The sequence below is a fragment of the Symphalangus syndactylus genome, chromosome 11 (genome assembly GCF_028878055.3).
Source record: "Symphalangus syndactylus isolate Jambi chromosome 11, NHGRI_mSymSyn1-v2.1_pri, whole genome shotgun sequence".
Lineage (NCBI taxonomy): Eukaryota > Metazoa > Chordata > Mammalia > Primates > Hylobatidae > Symphalangus > Symphalangus syndactylus.
The window spans coordinates 62,125,103-62,147,361 of NC_072433.2; the positions used below are offsets into that span (position 1 = coordinate 62,125,103).

At 42.8% G+C, this 22,259-nt stretch overlaps 1 protein-coding gene across 1 annotated transcript in view; it reads right to left on the minus strand.

Moving 5' to 3' along the window:
• Positions 1-4,303: 4,303 nt before the first annotated feature.
• The window catches only part of ANKS4B (ankyrin repeat and sterile alpha motif domain containing 4B), a 46,600-nt gene continuing 28,644 nt past the window's right edge, over positions 4,304-22,259 (minus strand). Inside the window, exon 7 of the mRNA XM_063612088.1 lies at positions 4,304-8,457. Coding sequence (XP_063468158.1) covers positions 7,368-8,457 — 1,090 coding nt within the window. The 3' untranslated portion in view covers positions 4,304-7,367. The remainder of the gene's footprint in view (positions 8,458-22,259) is intronic.

Sequence of the window (22,259 nt, forward strand, 5' to 3'; positions counted from 1 at the left end):
TTCACCATGTTGGCCAGGCTGGTCTTGAACTCCTGACCTCAGGTGATCCACCTGCCTCAGCCTCCCAAAGTGCTGGGATTACAGGAGTGAGCCATCGCTCCTGGCCAAGCCTGGTCATTTCTTATAAGTGAAATTCTACAATATGTAGTCTTTTGTGCCTGACTTCTTAACACTTAGAGGAAAAATGGAGTTTCTGTATAGATCAGGGCTCCTTTGGTCTTAAGTGGTAGAGACTACAACTCAAACTACCTTAAGATGAATGAATGGAGAAGGGGATTTATTGGCTCTTGTAATTAGGAACACACAGGTAACTGGTTTCAGCTACAGCTGTATTCAGGGGCTCCAACTGTCATCAGGGCCGGGTCGTCTTCCCCGTTGGCTCCATTATCAAGTTCTCCCTGGTAGTGGCAGGACACTGGTCAGCAGCTCCTAAATTGTATTCTGTCCTCTTGAGCAACTGAGCATAAATATTCTCTTCCTTTACAGATAGATGTTCCAGAACTGAGAGTTACTGGACCATCTAGGTCACATGTCTATTCCTGAGCCTAACATTGTGGCTGAAACACATGGAATAGATGGGGTGAGGTGGCTCATGCCTGTAATCCCAGCATTTTGGGAGGCTGAGGCAGGAGGATTGCTTGAGCCCAGGAGTTCGAGACCAGCCTGAGCAACATAGCAAGACCCCCATCTCTTAAAGAGATGGAATACCCTGGCCAGGCTCGAGCCTCGTACTTATCCCTAAACCATCATGTTGTCCGGGGGGATCAGATGCTCTGGTTATCCAGGCCTGGATCACATGCCCACCCTTGAAGTCAGAAGTGTAATCTGCACATCTGCCCACATGAGCTGATGGAGGGAAGGCGTCTCTTAACAAAAAGAGGACTGGAGAGTTGAACGGCAAAATCTAAAGATGTCCACTACAGTATCCATGTTGAAAGGGCCATTAAGGATCATCTAGTCGATCTTCAACTTATGGATGGGGAAACTGAGGGGCAGAGATACTTTCTCCAGGCCCCCTGAATCACTAGCAGAACTGTGTTGTCCTTGTCCTGCCAAAGGCCCTGTCCAAATCCCACTCCGACCCTAGCCTCACCTCACCCCTTTGCTTATTGCTACTCCAAGGCTGGTTTTCAGATAAGTCAGCAGCAAAGCATGCTTGGCTGTTTTCCTGCCCATACTCCTCCTGGGAAGGACTCATGCTCCAGGTGGCTTAGCCAAAAGTTTATCATATTTGCCAGACTGTCTGGACAGGGGTCTTTGTGCTGAAACAAAATACCCACATTAGCCACATGATCTGATTCTGCATATCTCAAGTGACTATGGAGTCTTTCTGCGGAATCCTAATGGTCACTACCCTAAAGGATGTATAGAGAAGAGCGTGGAATTATGAGAATATTCATGTATCTTTGTTTTCATTCTTTTCACAAGGGCCCATATCATAACCCTGTGCTAGCATACTAAGATACAACAGAAAAGTAGTCCTCAGCCCCAGAGAACACAGCCCCAAAGACAGATGTTAAAAAAAAATTACAATAATTTGGTGTTACAGGAACATGGTTCAGGGTCCCTGCAGGAAATGCAGATGTTCCTTGACTTATGATGCAGTCATGTCCCAATAAATCCATCAAAAGTTGGAAATATGTGGCCGAGCATGGTGGCTCACACCTGTAATCCCAGCACTTTGGGAGGCTGAGGCGGGCGGATCACCTGAGGTCAGGAGTCTGAGACCAGCCTGGGCAATATGGTGAAACCCCATCTATACTAAAAATACAAAACTTAGCTGGGTGTGGTGGTGCGCACCTGTAGTCCCAGCTACTCAGGAGGCTGAGGCAGGAGGCCTGCTTGAACCCAGGAGGCAGAGGCTGCAGTGGGCCGAGATTGTGCCAGTGCACTCCAGCCTGGGTGACAGAGAGAGACCCTGTCTCAAAAAAAGTTGGAAATGTGTCAAAAATGCATTGAAAACACCTACCAAACATGATAGCTTAGCCTTGCCTACCTTAAATGTGCTCAGAACACTTACATTAGCCTACACTTGGGCAAAATCATCTGGTAACACAGTACACTGTACACTATCAATAGATTATCCTGGTGATCACATGGCTGATTGGGAGCTGTGGCTCGCTGCCTCTGCCCAGCAACCAGATAGAATATCTTACCAGTTTCTACTGAATGCATATCACTTTCACACCATCGTAAAGTCAAAAAATCTTAAGTTGAACCATTGTAAGTCGGGAACCGTCTGTAGATGCCACACTCAAAAGGCGTGATTGAAGAGAATAAAGAGACTGCTTAGGAAGAAGCACCCCAGGGTTAGCAATGGTAGGAAATCACTACCACTGCTAAGCTTGAAAGAGCGGTTAGTGAAACCCAGAAACAACTAGAGCTATAGCAGAGGGCTGCCAGATGGGAGAGGTGAGCTTAGATGAAGGCAGCTGCTGCCCTGAAAAGAAGAAACAGGTAGAATAAATGCCTCAATCTTTCTTTCTCCCTCCTTCTGGTCTCTTGTTAGTACCTCTCATTGGCCAAACCCAACCAGGATCCCAAGGGCAAGGGGGCCCTTTGATGCAGTCCAGAGCCCAACCACCTGGGACACAAAGTAGGTTGGAAAATAGTAGAGAGAAGTTCTGGAGAGGCAAACAAAGAGAGCTTGCACAGAAAGGAAGTTACTCAACCCAGACTAGGGGCAGAGAGAGAGGGTATGTCTCCCAGTGAGGACAGCTGTATGGAGGAAGACTTTTCCAGGCAGAAGGGTGATGGTGTGCTAAGGCACAGGCATATGAGAGACACGTATTCAGGAAGCCACAAGAAATCTAGTATAGCTGAAATTAGGGGACAGGGAGAGGAATGGTCAGAGATGGGACCAGAGGTTTGGAGGAGAGAATAGGGCTCTTTAATCATGCGGGCCTCCTGTGTGGTGGTGAGAGTTTGAAAAGCAATGGGGGCTGAGCCCGGTGGCTCATGCCTGTAATCCCAGCACTTTGGGAGGCCAAGGCAGGTGGATCACCTGAGGTCGGGAGTTCGAGACCAGCCTAACATGGAGAAACCCTGTCTCTACTAAAAATACAACATTAGCCAGGCATGGTGGTACATGCCTGTAATCCCAGCTACTCAGGAGGCTGAGGCAGGAGAATCGCTTGAACTCAGGAGGCTAAGGTTGCGGTGAGCTGAGATCGTGCCATTGCACTCCAGCCTGGGCAACAAGAGCAAAACTGCGTCTCAAAAAAAGAAAAGAAAAAGAAAAAAAAAAAAAAGCAATGGTAAAGTAGAAAGTGACAAGAGACTTGCATATTAAAAAGATTACATGACTCAATCAGCCTTGTGGAGAATGAATTAAAGACAGATGAGGATACTTACAGCAATCCAGTGAGTGATGGTTGGGGGCAGGAACCAATAGGTCATCTTGCAAACATCAAAGAGGATTTAGCTCTGAGACATACTGAAAAGTTGAAAGGGCCTGGTGACCAACTGGGTGATGAAAAGAAGTATTGGGTTAAATTTTCCATTTATGAAAAATGGAGATTTAGAGCTGCATGTTTTAATGCAGCTGAAACTGAGCACGATCACTATTTGGGTCTGGATAATTCATTGTTGTGATGGGCTGTCCTGTACATTCTAGGATGTTTAGCACCCATTGTTTCTACCCACTGGATGTCAATTGCACCACTGTTCCCCTATCATGGCAATCAAAAATGTCTCTAGATATTGCCAGATGTCCTCTAGGAGACAAAGGGCAAAATCATCCAAGTTGAGAACTGCCAACTTGGAAGAAAATGGGTTCAGTACTGGACACATTGAGTTTGGGGTACTTGTGAGACATGTGAGAGGAGATGTCCACATCAGATAAGACTTGGGCTTATGGATTTGGTGCCCAAAGCAATGGTCTGGGCTGGTAACTTGGACTTAGGAATTATCAGCATATAACTGACCTGTATTACACAATGGCCTGAAATATAAGCACAATACACATTTACCACACCATAACTTCTCAAACTCTCCTCTTCAGTGAAATGCTCCCAACTGCTTTTCCCTCTTGTTGACTTTTATGTCAAGCTACATAGAATGGGAAAAGAGGGGCCAGGAGGTGGTAGGGGCGACCAGATATTGGATTGAGCTACTCTAAGCATCAAGTTTAAGAGATGGAGATTTGAGATCAGTGAGTACTTGAAGCTTGTCCTGGCTCATAATCCTGTTGTCTTTGTCTCTTATCAAGGCCTTTGCATTGCTCTGGCATCTTCTCTTAGCCCCTGTAGTTGGTATTTAGTTAGAAAGATCTGGAATTCTTAGAACATTGATAACGTCTTATAACATGGTATAAACCTTTTTTTATTATATAACAATACTCTGTGATGGAGAGACTATATCCTTGATGCTGAGAACTTTGGAGAACGCTCACCTGTTAATTTTGTCAATCATAAAAGAAAAGAACCCCTAGGAAGAGCATAAAGGTACCTGATGAGACCCCTAGTGGCAAATATCTCCTAAAAAGGGATGAGAGTCAATGTTCAAGTTCATTTCTACCAACCTGAGTGATGGCTCTCTTGCTATGATGTAGTTACAGCAGGTGGTGGAGCAAATATCTCATTAGGCAGATTCTGGGCAATAGGTGAAGAGGGGATTCTGGCATCTATGATGATGAAATATAATAGTGGCAGGCTCAGACTACAAACTTTTTTGAGCGCTTTCTATTTGCCAACTGCTTCTGTGCACATTAATGAAGGCAAGCGCAACTTCAGTTTATTCCACAAGATAAGGTATTTGTAAACAATCATCCCCTAATGCGACATATTTATTCAATGGCTAACAAGCTTTCTGAATATATTCACTGAGGAAGAATAAGCCAATTGTTCATCAGATTTGAGCATCTGTATCCTCCCTAAACTTGAATCCTCCATGATGCCTCTTGAAGTAACCCAAACAGATGTGCATCAGAAAATAAGCTGAAGATAAACAGCTGTTTCTATATTATACCCAGAATCAACAGTAAATTCCACTTGATGTAAATCAGCCTGTAGCGATCTAATGAAGCTTAGCTATTCAGTGGGGTTTCAGTTTGAATTTGGGATTGCCACTGAAAAAATGTCAGCAGCAGTGTTGTCAGTTTCTTTTTTCTTTTCTTTTCTTTTCTTTTTTTTTTTTGAGATGGAGTCTCACTGTTATCGCCTGGGCTAGAGTGCAGTGGCGCAATCTCAACTCATGCAACCTCCGCCTCTTGGGTTCAAGCAATTCTCTTGCCTCAGCCTCCCGAGTAGCTGGGATTACAGGCACATGCCACCACACCCGGCTAATTTTTGTATTTTTAGTAGAGACGGGTTTCTGCCATGTTGGCCAGGCTGGTCTTGATCTCCTGACCTCAGGTGATCTGCCTGCCTGGGCCTCCCAAAGTGCTGGGATTACAGGCATGAGCCAAGTGTTGTCAGTTCCTATCGTGGAACCTACACGTATTCAGATATGCAGCAATGGTGACAGACAACAGTAAATAAACCATGTGTATATAATAAGCATGAAAATGTGAAATTTCCTTTGACAATCATATCTTCCCTCCAAAGAACTTAGTTTTTTTTCCCCCTTAAGTTTCACTAGGTGTTTACCCTTAAAAAACTCATCAGTTGCAGTTGGACAGACTTTTTTTCTGTATTTTTCTTGGTCTCCTCCCCAACCCTCTTACTTACGACTGTATTATTCTGCTAGGACTGCCATAACAAAATGCCACAGACTGGGTGGCTTCAACAACAGAAGTTTATCAACAGAAGTTTATTTTTTCACACCTTTGGGGGCTGAAAGCCCAAGATCAAGGTGTTTGCAGGGTTGGTTTCTCCTGAGGCCCCTCTCCTCGGCTTGCAGATGGCCACCTTCTCACTATGTCCTCATGTGGCCTCTCTGTGTGCCTTGCACCTAAGTGTCTCTTCCTCTTCCTAGGACACCAGTCCTAGGCCGGGTGCAGTGGCTCATGCCTGTAATCCCAGCACTCTGGGAGGCCGAGGCAGGTGGATCACCTGAGGTCAGGAGTTTGAGACCAGCCTGGCCAACATGGTGAAACCCCGTCTCTACTAAAAATACAAAAAATTAGCCAGGTGTTGTGGTGCATGCCTGTAATCCCAGCTACTCAGAAGGCTAGGGCATGAAAATTGCTTGAGCCTGGGAGGCAGGGGTTGCAGTGAGCTGAGATCATGCCACTGTACTCCAGCATGGGTGACAGAGCAAGGCTCCGTCTCAAAAAAAAAAAAAAAAAAAAAAGGGAATAAAAGGATACCAGTCCTACAGGATTAGGGTTCCATTCTTATGACTTCATTTAACCATAATCACTTCTTTAAAGGTCTTATTTCCAATTACAGTCACATTAGGGGTTAGAGCTCCAACATATGAATTTTACACAATTCAATCCACAACAGGTACCACCTGTATTCTATCTCTTTCTTCACTCTCCCCACCACCACTCTGTCTCTATTCTCAGGCAGGAGTATTATAGATGCATTTCCATTACTTGTAAACATGTACACTTTTGTTAAAGGGTTAGATGCATTTAAGTTGGGCATCAGGCCACAGGCCAGGAAAGAAGTTTAGTCTCTACCGCTAGGCAAAGTCATAGAGCTCAGGAGAGAAAAAGAGTTAGAGTTCCCAGGTTATACAGATCAGAAAGCAAGCAGCAGGATAATGTGATGAGATTATAATTTTAAATCCAGAGATAGAAAAGTAAAGGAAGTTTCTTTCACCTTCCTGTCATGGATATGACCCTTTCTTTATTCAAAAGTACCAAAAAGATAGGCTAGGTATGGTGGTTCACGCCTTTTATCCCAGTGCTTTAGGAGGCTGAGGTGGGAGGATTGCTTGAGGCCAGGAGTTTGAGACCAGCCTGGGCAACGTGGCAAGACCCCACCTCTACTAAAAACATACAAAATAAGCCAAGTGTGGGGTGCGCACCTGTAGTCTCAGCTACTTGGGAGGCTGAGGTGGGAGGAGATCACTTGAGCCCAGGAGGTTGAGAATACAGTGAACTATGATCATACCACTGCACTCTAGCCTGGGTAAGAGACTGAGACCCTCATCTCCAAAAAAACAAACAAACAACAACAAAAAAAATAAAAAACAAAACAACAACAACAGCAAAAGAACAATTATATGTACATATAAGATAACAAGAGAAATGCCATATTCTTGTTATGAAGTCTCCTCAAGTTTCTCATGGAGATTTATTTGGATGGGCATAGCCTACCTCCCAGAGTAAAGTTTGGGTATCTCTCTCAGGTAGGCATCTCCGATGGCCTAGAATCCATTCCCAGTGGCCTGGCATTGGGTAAAGAGGGGGTGCTGCCTGGAGTGCTGCCAGTGGGCCACAGCATCACCCCAATGCTCCAGGCCAAAACTCTCCATCACAGGCTAGTGTCGACCAGCTGCCCAGGCTGTTGAAGCACCTGCTTCCTCCTGTTGATAGCATTCAGAATTTTCTTCCTGGGACCCAGCTGCATTTGTATGCTCTGAAGGTCCTCATCAGAGCAGAGCAGCAGAGCTTCTAGATCAATCTGCTCTCTCTTGAAGATAGGCAGGAATTCTTCCAGGTGCTGAGACAGCAAGAACACTTCCAGGGGCGTGGCATCGACCACATCTTCCTCCCACTCCACTTCATCCTCATCCCACGGCAGATCATCTTTTAGGCCGTTTTCCTCTCCCTCTTCATCAGCTGCACCCTCATCAGCCTCTAACGCTCCTTGTCTTTGAAGCAATTCACTGGGCAGTTTAAAACCCAACTCCCTCTTGCTATCTGAGATGTCTTCAGGACTCGATATCCTGTTCCTTCTAAAAACAATACTTCCTAGACCTGGACGATTGAGAATGGATTCATGGTGCACACTGCTGTCCTCCTCTGCTGACAACTGGAGCTTCTCTTTGAAGTCCCCTGAGAACGAGTCTTCCTCTTCCTCTCTGAACACTTCCATCACGTTCCTCTGCCCACTTCTGCCTTCTTTCCCCACCTGTTCTGCTGTATCTTTGTTCTTCTTGAACTTGATCTTGAAAGTGTCTTTAATGCCCTTAGATAGTGACCCGAATGTGCCAGGAGCAGAAGCATTTGAAGGGGATGATCTGGAGAAGGTACCCTTGGAAGAAGAGAGAGTCCCAGATTCCTCCTTGCTGTAGGTGCGGGCCATCTTATTTTGGTGCTTCTCCTGGAGCCTCTCACACTCTTTGATCTGCCTCCTGGCATTCTTCTGAGCCTGCTCCTTCAGCCTGGTGACCTTCTTGGGGTTCATGATGTTCTGTGCAGTGGCAGCCTTGTCCAGGAGAGCAACACATTCTTTCTGCTCCCTGCTGGCAGCAGCATCCAGTGGAGTCTGTAAGTCATTATCCAGGGCAAAGATGTTGGCACCAAAGTTGACTAGGAATGAGACGCAGTGGGCATGGCCATTGGAGGCTGCAAAATGTAGAGGAGTGTTTCCCCAGATGTCACACCTATCAGGGTCCCCTCTAGAAGAGAGAGCAAGAAAAAAAAATACATGTTGGACTTATGTTCTCTGAACACAGGCCCAAAAAATCAAAACAAAAATAAAGAACAAAAGGCACGTTAATGCAAACATGTTCATCCTGACTTGACATTGTTATAAGATACTGGCTGCAAGTCCAATTATCTTAGAACTGTCCCATCTTAAAACCACATGGCCAGAAACAGAGCCCTTCTCTACCCTGTGTCTCCTTTTCGTTTGTTTCTTTTGTTTTGTTTTGAGACAGGTTCTCACTCTATCTCCCAGGCTGGAGTGGAATGGTGTGATCACAGCTCATTGGCAGCCTTGACCTACAATGGGAGGCTCAGTTGATTCTCCCTGCTCAGCCTCCTGAGTCGCTGAGAATACAGGCATGCACCATCATACCTAGCTAATTCTTTGTAGAGACAGGGTTTCACCATGTTGCCCAGGCTGGTCACAAACTCCTGGACTCAAGCCATCTGCTCGCCTTGGCGTCCCAAATTGTTGGGATTACAGGTATAAGCCACCACGCCCAGCTGTGTCTCCTTTTTACAAGAGAGAAAAACTTACTAAGAAATTCTCCAGCCAAACAACTTTCTTGTCTCATTGGCCAGCACTGGGTTACACACCTAAGAGATGGGAAACATAGTATTGTGTTTAACTTAGATCAATTAGATTTTGCCCTGAAACTAGGGATAGGATTGTTCAATGGCTCATCAAGAAAATAATAAAATCAAAATCCTAATTTGCAGCATGTGCCAATTTCTGTGGTGTAAATACATCCACCATGGCAAATTTCAAGCTACCAATGTGACATCACTGGACACAGAGTTTGGAAGAGATACACAGTAGCATACCATTATCAACTATTTTCCCCATGTAGATATAATGGACATGAATTATCTTAAGAGATAGGTAAGAGTGAAATGTATTAAAATAAGGAGAAAGTGAGACTTTTGTGTTCCTTTTTAATATAATTTGTTAAATTATAAGTTTATATAATTTTTTTCTTTTTTTTTTTGAGATGAAGTCTTGCTCTGTCACCCAGGCTAGAGTGCAGTGGTGTGATCTCGGCTCACTGCAACCTCCACCTCCCAGGTTCAAGCAATTCTCCCACCTCAGTCTCCCGAGTAGCTGGGACTACAGGCACCCGCCACTCCACCCAGCTAATTTTTGTATTTTTAGTAGAGACGGGGTTTCACCATGTTGGTCAGGCTGGTCTCAAACTCCTGACCTCAGGTGATCCACCAGCCTCAGCCTGCCAAAGTGTTGGGATTACAGTTGTGAGCCACCATGCCCAGCCTGTAATTTTATTTTTAAGAATGGCTATGTTCTCAGAAGCTCAGGCTTACAGTAACCTATGATTGCACCACTGTACTACAGCCTGGGCAACACAGAAAGACCCTGCCTTAAAAAAAAAAAAAGGCTAGGCTCAGTGGCTCATGCCTGTAATCCCAGCACTGGGAGGCTGAGGTGGGAGATTTGCTTGAGGCCAGGCATTCAAGACCCACCTGGGAAACATAGAAAGACCTGTCTCCATTAATTTTTTTAAAATAAAAATAAAAAGTAAAAAAGAATGGTTATGTTTAGCTGTCAAACTTTCTAAAATTTAGAAATAACTCCTGACAAGCTGGTTCCTGCATGCTACTGCTACCCTCCTGAATTGAGTCACATGTGGGGAAATAAATAACTGAACCAAACTCAGTCCCCATCAGCAGGAAAGAAGAAAGAAATGGATGTTGGGGAGGTAGCAAACAGTGTCTGTTATAAACATTATTCATTAAAAGGGCATTACATCTCTATTTATTCCTCAACTTACTTCCATGACTACAGGTTCATATAAGTGTGTCATTCTACAAGAGTTTAACCCTAATGGGGATATGATTAGATGGTATTAAGGCCAGAAACCCAATTCCTGGCACAGAACAGGGACATAGTAGGTGCTCCAGTATTTGAGGAATGAATGAAAATCTACTGGAATCCTGCCCAAGGCAGCAAACCCTCCTCTCCTACAAGGACTTGAGTTACAAACAGGAACAGATGAAAAGTCGAGTAACTATTTTTAATGATGGCCAGAGCCATGTGCCAATGCTCAGAACTCTGATAATACATATACTAAAGGGTCCTTCCTTTGCCCTAGGCTAGACTCCAAAATCAGGATCTCAGTAAACTCTGGCCAGCCTGGCCCCATGGAAAGAGGACAGTGAGTCTGAGAAGTCCTCTTAACATTCCCCAGAAGTAGAGGGCAGAAGCAGAAGAGAAGATCTGCACCCTTGCAAATGACCTGTTAGTGTGCCACGACCATTCTACTAGTTCCTGGCTGCTCAAATTTGGGTCTCCAGACCAGAAGCAGATGCATCACCTGTGAGTTTGTTAGAAGTTCAGAAGACTTTCACGCCTGTAAGCCCAGCACTGTGGGAGGTCGAGGTGGGTGGATCACGAGGTTAGGAGTTCAAGATCAGCCTGGTCAACATTGTGAAACCCTGTCTCTACTAAAAATACAAAAATTAGCCTGGCATGGTGGCACATGCCTGTAATCCCAGTTACTCAGGAGGCTGAGGCAGAGAATTGCTTAAACCCCGGAGGCGGAGGTTGCAGTGAGCCGGGATCACACCACTGCACTCCAGCCTGGGCGACAGAGTGAGACTGTCTCCAAAAAAAAAAAAAAAGTACAGAAGACTCCCACCCAGACTTATTGAATCAGAATCTACACTTTAGCAAGATCCACAGGTGATTCGTAGGCTAACTACAGATTGAAAAGAACTTCACTGGTTAGTGTGATCCAACCAGGGTCCTATAATTTGATAAATCAGATTTGTAGTTGCTCCACGGGAATCCCTGGCTCTTTGGTGTGTGTTAGTTACAATGAAGCACTTTCACATTCTTTGCCTTCAACCATCACAATCTCCCTCTTAGAGAAGGCAGGCAAGAATCATTATTGCAGGAATAAAATAAGACTCAGAGAGCTTAATTGATTCGCCCAAGGGTAACAGCAGCATGCTTTGGATCAGGCTGGTCTCCCAGTCAAATCATCTCCAACACAATACATCCTAGATTAACACAACTGGGCTTTTCCATTTTACCAGCTACACAGCCTCCAGCTTAATTTTTCTAGGACTTGGTTTCCTCATGTAAAAAGTAAAATAAAGGTTCCTCTTCAAAAACTTTCCTCCCCATCTAATTAAAAATAAATAATAACTTCTCTTAAAAACAAAATTTATTCAAAAACCTGTACTAACATTCTTAAATATCTACTAGCCATAATAAAAAAATCAATATACTTTATACTCTTAATTCCCACAATTTAGCCTAAATATTTACCCTAACATACTTATACTAGTCCAAACAAACATTAAGTCATAGCCTGTTCCTCTTCCTTATTTAAAAGTGTTTTTACCTTTCTCAACATTCCACAAGTTACTAACCAATCAAGACAAATACAAAATGTAAAGTCCCATTCCAGCCAATAAAAACCAAACACAACAATAAACACATCAAGTTATAAATAACCCTGTCTCCTTTGTTCAATATACTCTCATAACAAAACTACTAACAAATATACTCTTTCTACAAAAAATAAAAATAGCCTTACTAAAAAAATTAAATTTATATTCAAATACTATTTCTTTACAACACCAAAAAACAAACATTTCTAACACTTATCTGTAAATTGAAGATAATACTATTACCTATTCATAGAGTTTTGTGAATTAAATAAGTTAATCTACATAAAGCATTAGAAAACAGCTTGGCACATAGTAAATATTGAATAAACATTACTTATTATCCTTCCCCTTGCCCCCAAACTCATAATTCTTAATTTCATGTATTTGTTTTTCCTTGTATTCAACTAGTGAATTCCTGCAGCACAATAAATCTTGTGGGTTTTTAAAAATCACTTACAGGCCAGGTGAGGTGGCTCAGGCCTATAATCTCAGCACTTTGGGAGGCCAAGGCTGGTGGATCACTTGAGGCCAGGAGTTCGAGACCAGCCTATTCAACATGGTGAAACCCCATCTCTACCAAAAATACACAAATTAGCCAGGCAGGGTGGTGTGCACTTGTACTCCCAGATACTCAGGAGACTGAGGTAGGAGAACCTGGGAGGTGGAGATTGCAGTGAGACGAGATTGCGCCACCGCACTCCAGCCTGTGCGACAAAGTGAGACTCCATCTCAAAAAAATAAAAATAAAAATCAATCAATCGCTTATAGTTTTAATTTGACAAATATTTATGCATTGTCTCCTTAATTGGATAATATGCCTCAGAGGGCAAAGCCTATGTCTCCTTCTCCTTTGTGTCACCCACATGTCCCAGCAGAAGTCTCGAACCCAACTCAAAAAAGTCCAGCAAGTCATGTAAGTGACTGAATGGGGCCAAGTTTGTTCTTTCAACAAAGTCACAGTTAAATGCATACTCCACCTAGAAAGGACCACAGCTCAGCTACCTTGAATCAAAGCAGAAATAATATTGCCAGAGCTCCCATTTTTCAAATGAAGCCACAAATTCAGAATTTCAAGCGAAATTCTGTGATTTTTAAGTGTTGGCTCAAATTTAAAAGAAAAATATAGTAAAGTCCAAATAAAACACATTTGTGGACCAGCTCCAGCCCATAAGCTGGCAACTGGTAACCTCCTTCTGAGCAGAGAGAACAGTGTGAGCAGAGGCACAGATGGCTGATATTACAAGGCCTATTTGGGGAACCAGGAGTATAGATCAGCGTGACCAGAGTGCATGGAGTTGGGGGTAAGGGGAAAGAGGGGAAAAGGAAAGAAAATGAAATCAAATCTAAGGAAAGCAAATATTAAGTAACCCAGTTTTGCTGGGAAGCCACTTTCCAGAAGGCTCTGGTCAGTCAGCCTGATTTAATTGTTTGGGATGAAAGGAGACCCTTCAACCTTGGCACAGACTCGCATCTTAAGGGACCGCTGTGTCTCCCCCCTAAACACATGGTTTCACTTTTTATTTTAAATAAACACTAGATGCAAAAGACTCCTTAAGTATCCTAGACATCAAAGAGGGATTGTAAAACACCCAAGACGTTACTATCAACAGAAACAGAAACATACTGATTAAATTTGCCTGAAGTTATCCTTGGATTGGATAAGTTGAAAACAAAATTATTGGGAGGAGTGAGCTGCAGGGGGGATGCAGAAGGGCACTAAGATGTCTGGGCTAAATGTATATGCTTAAGACCATAGACTGGTGGAATTTCCCATTTCACCGAATTTTTATTTTGCTGTAAGTTCTGGGATACATGTACAGAACGTACAGGTCTGTTACCTAGGTATATATGTGCCATGGTAGTTTGCTGCACCTGTCAACCTGTCATCTAGGTTTTAAGCCCTTCATGCAGTAGGTATTTGTCCTAATGCTCTCCCTCCTCTTGCCCCCCACCCCCCAACAGGCCCCAGTGTGTGATGTTCCCCTCCCTGTGTCCATGTGTTCTCATTGTTCAATTCCCATTTATGAGTGAGAACATGCAGTGTTTGGTTTTCTGTTCCTGTGTTAGTTTGCTGAGAATGATGGCTTCCAGCTTCATCCATGTCCATGCAAAGGACATGATCTCTTTTTTTTTTTTTTTTTTTTACGGCTGCACCCATTTCACTGAATCTTAAATGATGTTTTCAAGACAGAAGGAAGAACAGTAAACCTGAGATGACCCCAAAGGTGGGTCTTCTTTTGAAAAAATTTCAAATGCAAAATTCCAGATTTACAGATGAAACTGTCAGTAAGACAATTCATAGGTTTTCCTAGTGGCTTTAAGCTATTAAAACTTGCAAAACTTCGGCTGGGCACCGTGGCTCATGCCTGTAATCCCAGCACTTTGGGAGGCCAAGGTGGGTGGATCATGAGGTCAGGAGATCGAGACCATCCTGGCTAACATGGTAAAACCCCGTCTCTACTAAAAATACAAAAAAAGCCGGGCGCGGTGGCTCACGCTTGTAATCCCAGCACTTTGGGAGGCCGAGGCGGGTGGATCACGAGGTCAGGAGATCGAGACCACGATGAAACCCCGTCTCTACTAAAAATACAAAAAAAAATTAGCCGGGTGTGGTGGCGGGCGCCTATAGTCCCAGCTACTCGGAGAGGCTGAGACAGGAGAATGGCGTGAACCCGGGAGGTGGAGCTTGCAGTGAGCCGAGATTGCGCCACTGCACTCCAGCCTGGGCGACAGAGCGAGACTCCGTCTCAAAAAACAAACAAACAAACAAAAAAACAAAAAAAAATAGCCAGGCATGGTGGCGTGCACCTGTAGTGCCAGCTACTCGAGAGGCTGAGGCAGGAGAATGGCGTGAACCCAGGAGATGGAGCTTGCAGTGAGCTGAGATCACGACACTGCACTCCAGCCTGGGCAACAGAGCAAGACTCCATCTCAAAAACAAAACAAAACAAAAAACTTGCAAAACTTCTATTTACAGACACATTTCCAAATTGATGTACAATTTAAATGAAAATATTTTCTACAGACAAGTTGCATGGAGTCCTTTTAAATTCCATACTTGTCATTATTCACATTTTTTGATAGAACCATTGCATACAACTGCCCGGGTGGCAAACTGGTCCTGTCGTTTGATAATCTGAGTTCAACATTGATGCTCTATGGTTTCCTTGGGCTAAGCTCAGTCTAGTGTTGTTTTTTTCTATTCCCCTTTCTCCCCAAAAGAGAAACCCACTGAAGAGATTTTAAAATAACCCATTTTTCACTTGATTTTTGGTAGATCAGTGCATTTGGGCAATAATTTTTAAAGCTGGCTTAGCACTATTGTCACTAAGTAGGCAATTTGCTTAAATTACTCTGAGCATCTGTTCCATTCCAATTTTTCCTCCTGAAGTTGATTTTTTGTGAAGTTCTCAGAAAACATCTATTCTTTCAAAAGTGTTTTTCTGCATAAAAAAATATTTGGACTCACTAATAATCAAAGAAATGCAAATTGAAACAATACTCTGCCTTTTGCCAATCAGATAGGCAACGATTAAAAAGAATAGTAATACTTGGTTTTGGCAGGAGTATGGGGAAAGAAATACTGCTGGAAGAAGCAGAAAGTGGTTCAAATTTCCTGGCACAATACACACAAAAAGTCTTTAAAATGAGGCACTCTTTTGAATCTACAATTCTACCTTTAGGAATTTGTCCTAAGGCAATACAAGACCTTTGTGCAAAGATGAATGAGCAGGAATGTTCCTCCCAACCTTACTTATAACAGGAAAAAGACTGGATTCAAATTAAGCATCACGAATAGTCAACTGATTAAATATATTATGGCATTAACCTGTGTCCATCAGTGGAAGAATGGATAAAGAAAACATGGTGGCTCCACACAATGGAATACTATCCAGTCTTAAGAAACAAAGAAATCCTGTCATATTCAACACATGGATGAGCCTGGAGGACAGTATGTTAAGTGAAATAAGACAGGCACAGAAAGACGAATACCACATGATCTCACTTAAATGTGTAATCTAAAAAAGTCTCCTAGACGCTGGGTGCGGTGGCTCATGCCTGTAATCCCAGCACTTTGGGAGGCTGAGGTGGGCAGATCACGAGGTCAAGAGATTGAAACTGTCCTGGCCAACATGGCAAAATCCCGTCTCTACTGAAAATACAGAAATTAGCTGGGCGTGGTGGCAGGTGCCTGTAGTCCCAGCTACTTGGGAGGGCTGAGGCAAGAGAATTGCTTGAATCCGGGAGGCGGAGGTTGCAGTGAGCCAAGATCGTGCCGCTTCACTCCAGCCTGGTGACAGAGTGAGACTCCATCTAAAAGAAAAGTCTCCTAGAAGCAGAAAGTAGAATGGTGATAACCAGGCAGAGGCAGACTGGGGAGATGTTGGTCAAAGGATACAAAATTTCAGTGAGACAGGAGGAATAAGTACAAGACATCTGTTGTAACACATGATGACTATAGTTTTTTTTTTAATTAATCTATTTGTTTTTTATAGAGATGGGGTCTTGCTATGTTCAGGCTAGTCTTGAACTCCTGGCCTCAAGCAATCCTCCTGCCTCAACCTCCCAAAGTGCTGGGATTACAGGCATGGAGCCATCATGCTCAGCTCAGTGGCTATAGTTAATAACAATACACTGTATATTTGAAAATTGCCTACCAAGTAGATTTTGATGTTCTCATCACAAAAAGTATAGAAGGTAACGCATAGTTAATTAGCTTGATTTAATTCCACAATGTATACATATTTTTAAAAACCATGTTGTACACCACAAATATATATAATTTTTGTTAACTAATAAAAATAATGAAACTGGCTAGGAACGGTAGCTCATGCCTGTAATCCTAGCACTTTGGGAGACCAAGGCGGGTTGATCACTTGAGGCCAGAGTTTGAGACCAGCCTGGCCAACATGGTGAAACCTCATCTCTACTAAAACTACAAAAATTAGCTGGCGGTAGTGGCATGCGCCTGTAATCCCAGCTACTCTGGAGACAGGCAGGAGAATTGCTTGAACCTGGGAGGCTGAGGGTGCAGTGAACTGAGATCGCACCACTGCACTCCAGCCTGGATGACAGAGCAAGAGTCCATCTCAAAAACAAACAAACACCATAAAACAGAATACCATGAAGTCACTAAAAATAGTGGCATGCATTATCCCATTTCTAGCAAATTAACACAGGAACGGAAACCCCAACACCGCATATTCTTACTTATGAGTGAGAACTAAACATTGGGTACTCAAAGACGTAAAGATGGCAACAACAGACACGGGGGAGTATGAGAGTAGGGCAACAGTTGAAAAACTATTTGGTACCATGCTCACTACCTGGGTGATGGGATCAGTCATATCCCAAACACCAGCATCACGCAGTGTACCCATGTAGCAAACCTGCACATGTACCCCCTAAATCTAAAAGTTGAAATTGGCGTGGTGCGATGGCTCACACCTGTAATCTCAACACTTTGGGAGGCCAAGGCAGGTGGATCACCTGAAGTCAGGAGTTCAAGACCAGCCTGGCCAACACATAGTGAAACCCTCTCTCTACTAAAAAATACAAAAATTAGCTGGGCATGGTAGTGCACACCTGTAGTCCCAGCTACTTGGGAAGCTGAGGCAGCAGAATCACTCAAACCTGGGAGGTGGAGGCTGCAGTGAGCCAAGATTGTGCCACTGCACTCCAGCCTAGGTGACAGAACAAGACTGTGTCTCTCAAAAAAAAAAAAAAAAAAAAGTTGAAATTATTAAAAAAAAATAAAATAGTGGCATGGATCTCAACTTTTAAGTGCAAATGATCCATGATATATTGTTAAATAATCAGAAGGTTTCAGTATAGTTTATATGATTGTCTTTTTAAGAAAGAGAATGTACATGTGTTTGCATGTACTCAAAGGAAAAAGTCTGGAAGGATATACACCCAAATGTTGATGACTGTAGGAATTGGTGTAATTTTTACTTTATCAATTCTATTCAATATGATGTGAAATATTACAGTAAGTATGTATTTCTTTAAGAATCAGACCAGCCTGGCCAACATGGTGAAACCTTGTCTCTACTAAAACTACAAAAATTAGCTGGGTGTGGTGGCAGGCACCTGTAGTCTCAGCTATTCCAGAGGCTGAGGCAGGAGAATCACTCGAACCCAGGTGGCGGAGGTTGCAGTGCGCCAAGATCCCACCATTGCACTCCAGGATGGGTGACAAAAGCGAGACTCCAACTCAAAAAAAACAAAAAAAAGAATCTGGGGAAAAAGTCTAGTTTCCATTTAAAAAAATAAAAGCAAGAAATTTCATACACTTTAAAGGTAAAACAAATTTTTTTTGGAATTGGGCCATTATGCTTCCTAGTGCAGGAAAATGCATGTAACGATTACTTTCCATCTTCAAATTTTAAAAAGAAAGAAAGGAAAATCGTTTTCTAACAAAGCCAGAGTCTTAATATAAATGGTTGCTATAGGATTTGTTGTCTATCAGGTAATGACAGATAAACTCTTAAATCATCAGACTGAAATGGATTTCAACAGTTGATTCACTTCTAAATTCAATTTTCAATTTTCTTTTTTTTAAATTTTAGGTTCAGGAATACATGTGCAGGTTTGTTATATAGGTAAACTTGTATCACAAGTGTTTGTTGTAGATAATTTTGTCACCCAGGCACTAAGCCAACACGTTCTCATCATTTAGCTTCCACTTAACAGTAAGAATATGTGATGTTTGGTTTTCTGTTCCTGTGTTAGCTTGCTAAGAATAATGGCCTCCATCTCCATCCATGTTCCCACAAAAGATGTGATCTCATTCTTTTTCAACTGCATACTATTCCATGCTGTAAATGTACCACATTTCCTTTATCCAATCTGTCACTGATGGACATTTAGGCTGATTCCATGTCTTTGCTATTGTGACAGTGCTGCAATGAACACTCACATGCATGTGTTTGTTTGTTTGAGATGGAGTCTTGCTGTTCCCCACGCTGGAGTGCAGTGGCGCGATCTTGGCTCACTGCAACCTCCTCCTTGCAGGTTCAAGCAATTTTTGTGTCTCAGCCTCCTGAGGAGCTGGAATTACAGGTGTGCGCCACCATGCCCAGTTAATTTTTTATATTTTTCTTTCAGTAGAGATGAGGTTTTACCATGTTGATCAGGCTGGTCTTGAACTCCTGACCTCAAATGACCTACCCGCCTCCACCTCCCGAAGTGCTGGGATTACAGGCATGATCCAGGCATGTGTCTTTATAGTGGAAGGATTTATATTCCTTTGGGTATATACCCAGTAATGAGATTGCTGGCTCGAATGGTAGTTCTGCTTTTAGCTCTTGGAGCAATTGTCACACTGCTTTCCACAATGGTTGAACTAATTTACACTCCCACCAACAGTGTATAAGTGTTCGCTTTTCTCCTCAACCTCACCAGCATCTGTTATTTTTTGATGTTATAATAGCCATTCTGACTGATGTGAGATGGTAATTTCTTCCCTTTTCAGCTTCCTTAAATCTAATTGGAAATTTGACCCCACACTGGTTCCCAGGATTAGCTATGGTCAAAAAGGGACCTCTTTTTTTTTAGCCTACATCAGGCCTACTCAACACAGCAGATCTCAGATGCTTTTGAGGGCAAGGAAACAAATCTGAGATGTACAGATCCCGTGAGAAGACAGGAGTTGAGAAGGAAGGATTGGGAAAAGCAAGGTTAGAAGAATATTTGCATCCATAGCCAGTGTTTAATAAATATTAATATAAGCAAATGGGGGGGCTGGATATTGATATTACATTGAAAGAAATGATGTTACCATGTCAATTTAATGGAGAAAGAGATAGACTATAACAACTAATTGTGTTGGAACAAATGAGTAGCCACTTGGAGAATGCAGAATTAGATCATAATTCAGATGTTAAATTATATAAAGTATTTAAAATAACAAATGAAACTAAAAATAGCACTAAAGGATCAGTCAATATTGAGGCATGACCTCAAAGATAGAATCACACAACAAAGATTGATAGACTTATATATAAATATATATATTTATGTTTACATTTATATTTAAAAATCTGTCAAAAATATAAATTGTGTATTGTAAAATAGTTGTAACCTATATGACAAAGAGTTGATATTATTAACTTTCAAAAGCATTTTTATCGATCAAGGAGAAATGTTGAAAACCCCAATATAAAAGTGGAATAAGGTTATAAATACACAGTTCACAAAAGTGGCATTCCAATGGCCAATTCTTTTTAAGCATAAAAAGAATTTTCAACCTCATCAGTAACCAAAGAAAAGAACATTAAAGCCACACTGATATATCATTTTGTTTTTGTTTTGTTTTGTTTTCTGAGACAGAGTCTCACTCTGATGCCCAGGCTGGAGTGCAGTGGCCTGATGTCAGCTCACTGCAACCTCCGCCACCTGGGTTCAAGGGATTTAAGAGCAATTTGTGCCTCAGCCTCCTGAGTAGCTGGGATTATAGGCGTGCACCACCACACCATGCTAATTTTGTATTTTTAGTAGAGATGGGGTTTCACCATGTTGGCCAGGCTGGCCTGGAACTCCTGGCCTCAAGTGATCTGTCCGCCCTGGCCTCCCAAAGTGCTGGGATTACAGGAGTGAGCCACCACACCCAGCCTAATATACCATTTTGGACCTATCATGTTGGCCAAAATGGGTACTCACTTTCTGAAGGACAACATGTCCATTTACACACGCAAAAAAGTATTTTAGTTGCACATATGCTGCTATGGTTTGAATGTTTGTGTCCCCTCCAGAATTCATGTTGAAACTTAATCGTTAATATAACAGTGTTAAGCAGTACGGCCTTGAGGAGATGATTGAGTCATGAAGACTCTGCCCTCATGTATGGGGTTAGGCACTCTTATAAAAAGACTTGACACAGGGAATTTGCCTTTTTTTTTTTTTTTTTTTTCCCCCTTCCTTCCCTTCCTCCATGTGAAGACACAGCCAGAGGATGCAACAACAAGGCACCATCTTGGAAGCACAGACAGGGCTCTCACCAGACACCAGTCCTGTTGGTGCCTTGATCTTGGATGTCGCTGCTGCCAGAACTGTAAGAAATAAATTTCCAGTTTTTATAAATTACCTAATCTAAGGTATTTTGTTATAGCAGTACAAACGGACTAACACAAATGCAAACTGATCCAGAAATTTCACTTTGGAGAATTTATTTTCAAGAAAATGTGGCCGCGCCTGGTGGCTCACGCCTGTAATCCCAGCACTTTGAGGGGCCGAGGTGGGCAGATCACCTGAGGTCAGGAGTTCAAGACCAGCCTGGCCAACATGGTGAAACCCTGTCCCTACTAAAAATACAAAAATTAGCCGAGCGTGGTAGTGCACGCCTGTAGACCCAGCTACTTGGGAGGCTGAGGCAGGAAAATTGCTTAAACCCGAGAGGTGGAGGTCGCAGTGAGCCAAGATCACACTACTGTACTCCAGCCTGAGTGACAGAGAGACTCCATCTCAAAAAAAACACAAAAAAGACAATGTCAGCAAAGATTTCTGTACAAGGATAGTCATCATAGCACTATTCAAACTAGGGAAAACAAACTATGTGTCCAAAAGAGGGGTTGGCTAAGAAATGTATTTGTTGACTAGAGCCCTACAAAGTCCCTGAAATTTATAGAAGAATATTAAAATGTATTTATACACACTATAGTATATACAGAGAGAACTATATACATCTTAGTAGCATGGCATTATAGGACATTTTTTCTTCATGTTTTGTGTGCATATGTATGGCTTAATTTTCTGGGTTCAGCTCATGTTACTTTTGTAATTAAAGAATAGCAGAACCAGGCTGAGTGCTGTGGCTCACACCTGTAATCTCAACACTTTGGGAGGCTGAGGCAGGAGGATTATTTGAGCTCAGGAGTTCGAGACCAGCCTGGGCAACAAAGCGAGACCCTGTCTCTAGTAAAAATAAAAAATCAATAAAGACCAGCAGAACAGTTATTGTAAGAGAGTATCTTAGGCTTTCAAGGGAGAGAGAGAGAGAACACCTAAGCATTACTATTCAAAATGGTCCTGAAATGGAACAAGAGCTCTCTGCTGACTGAGAAGAACCCCAAACCCTCTTCTAGGAGGACGAACTTACTGGTTGATACAGTTCGGATCTGTGACATTTGGTGGGGAACAAATCTCAAATCAAATTGTAATCCACAATGTTGGAGGTAGGGACTGGTGGGAGGTGACGAGATCACGGTGGTGAATTTCTCACGAATGGTTTAGCACCATCCCCCTTGGTACTGTCCTCATGATAGTGAGCTCTCATTAGATCTGGTTTCTAGCACCTCCCCCCTCCCTCTCTTGCTCTTGCTTCTGCCATGTGAGATACCTTTTCCTTCTGCCATGATTG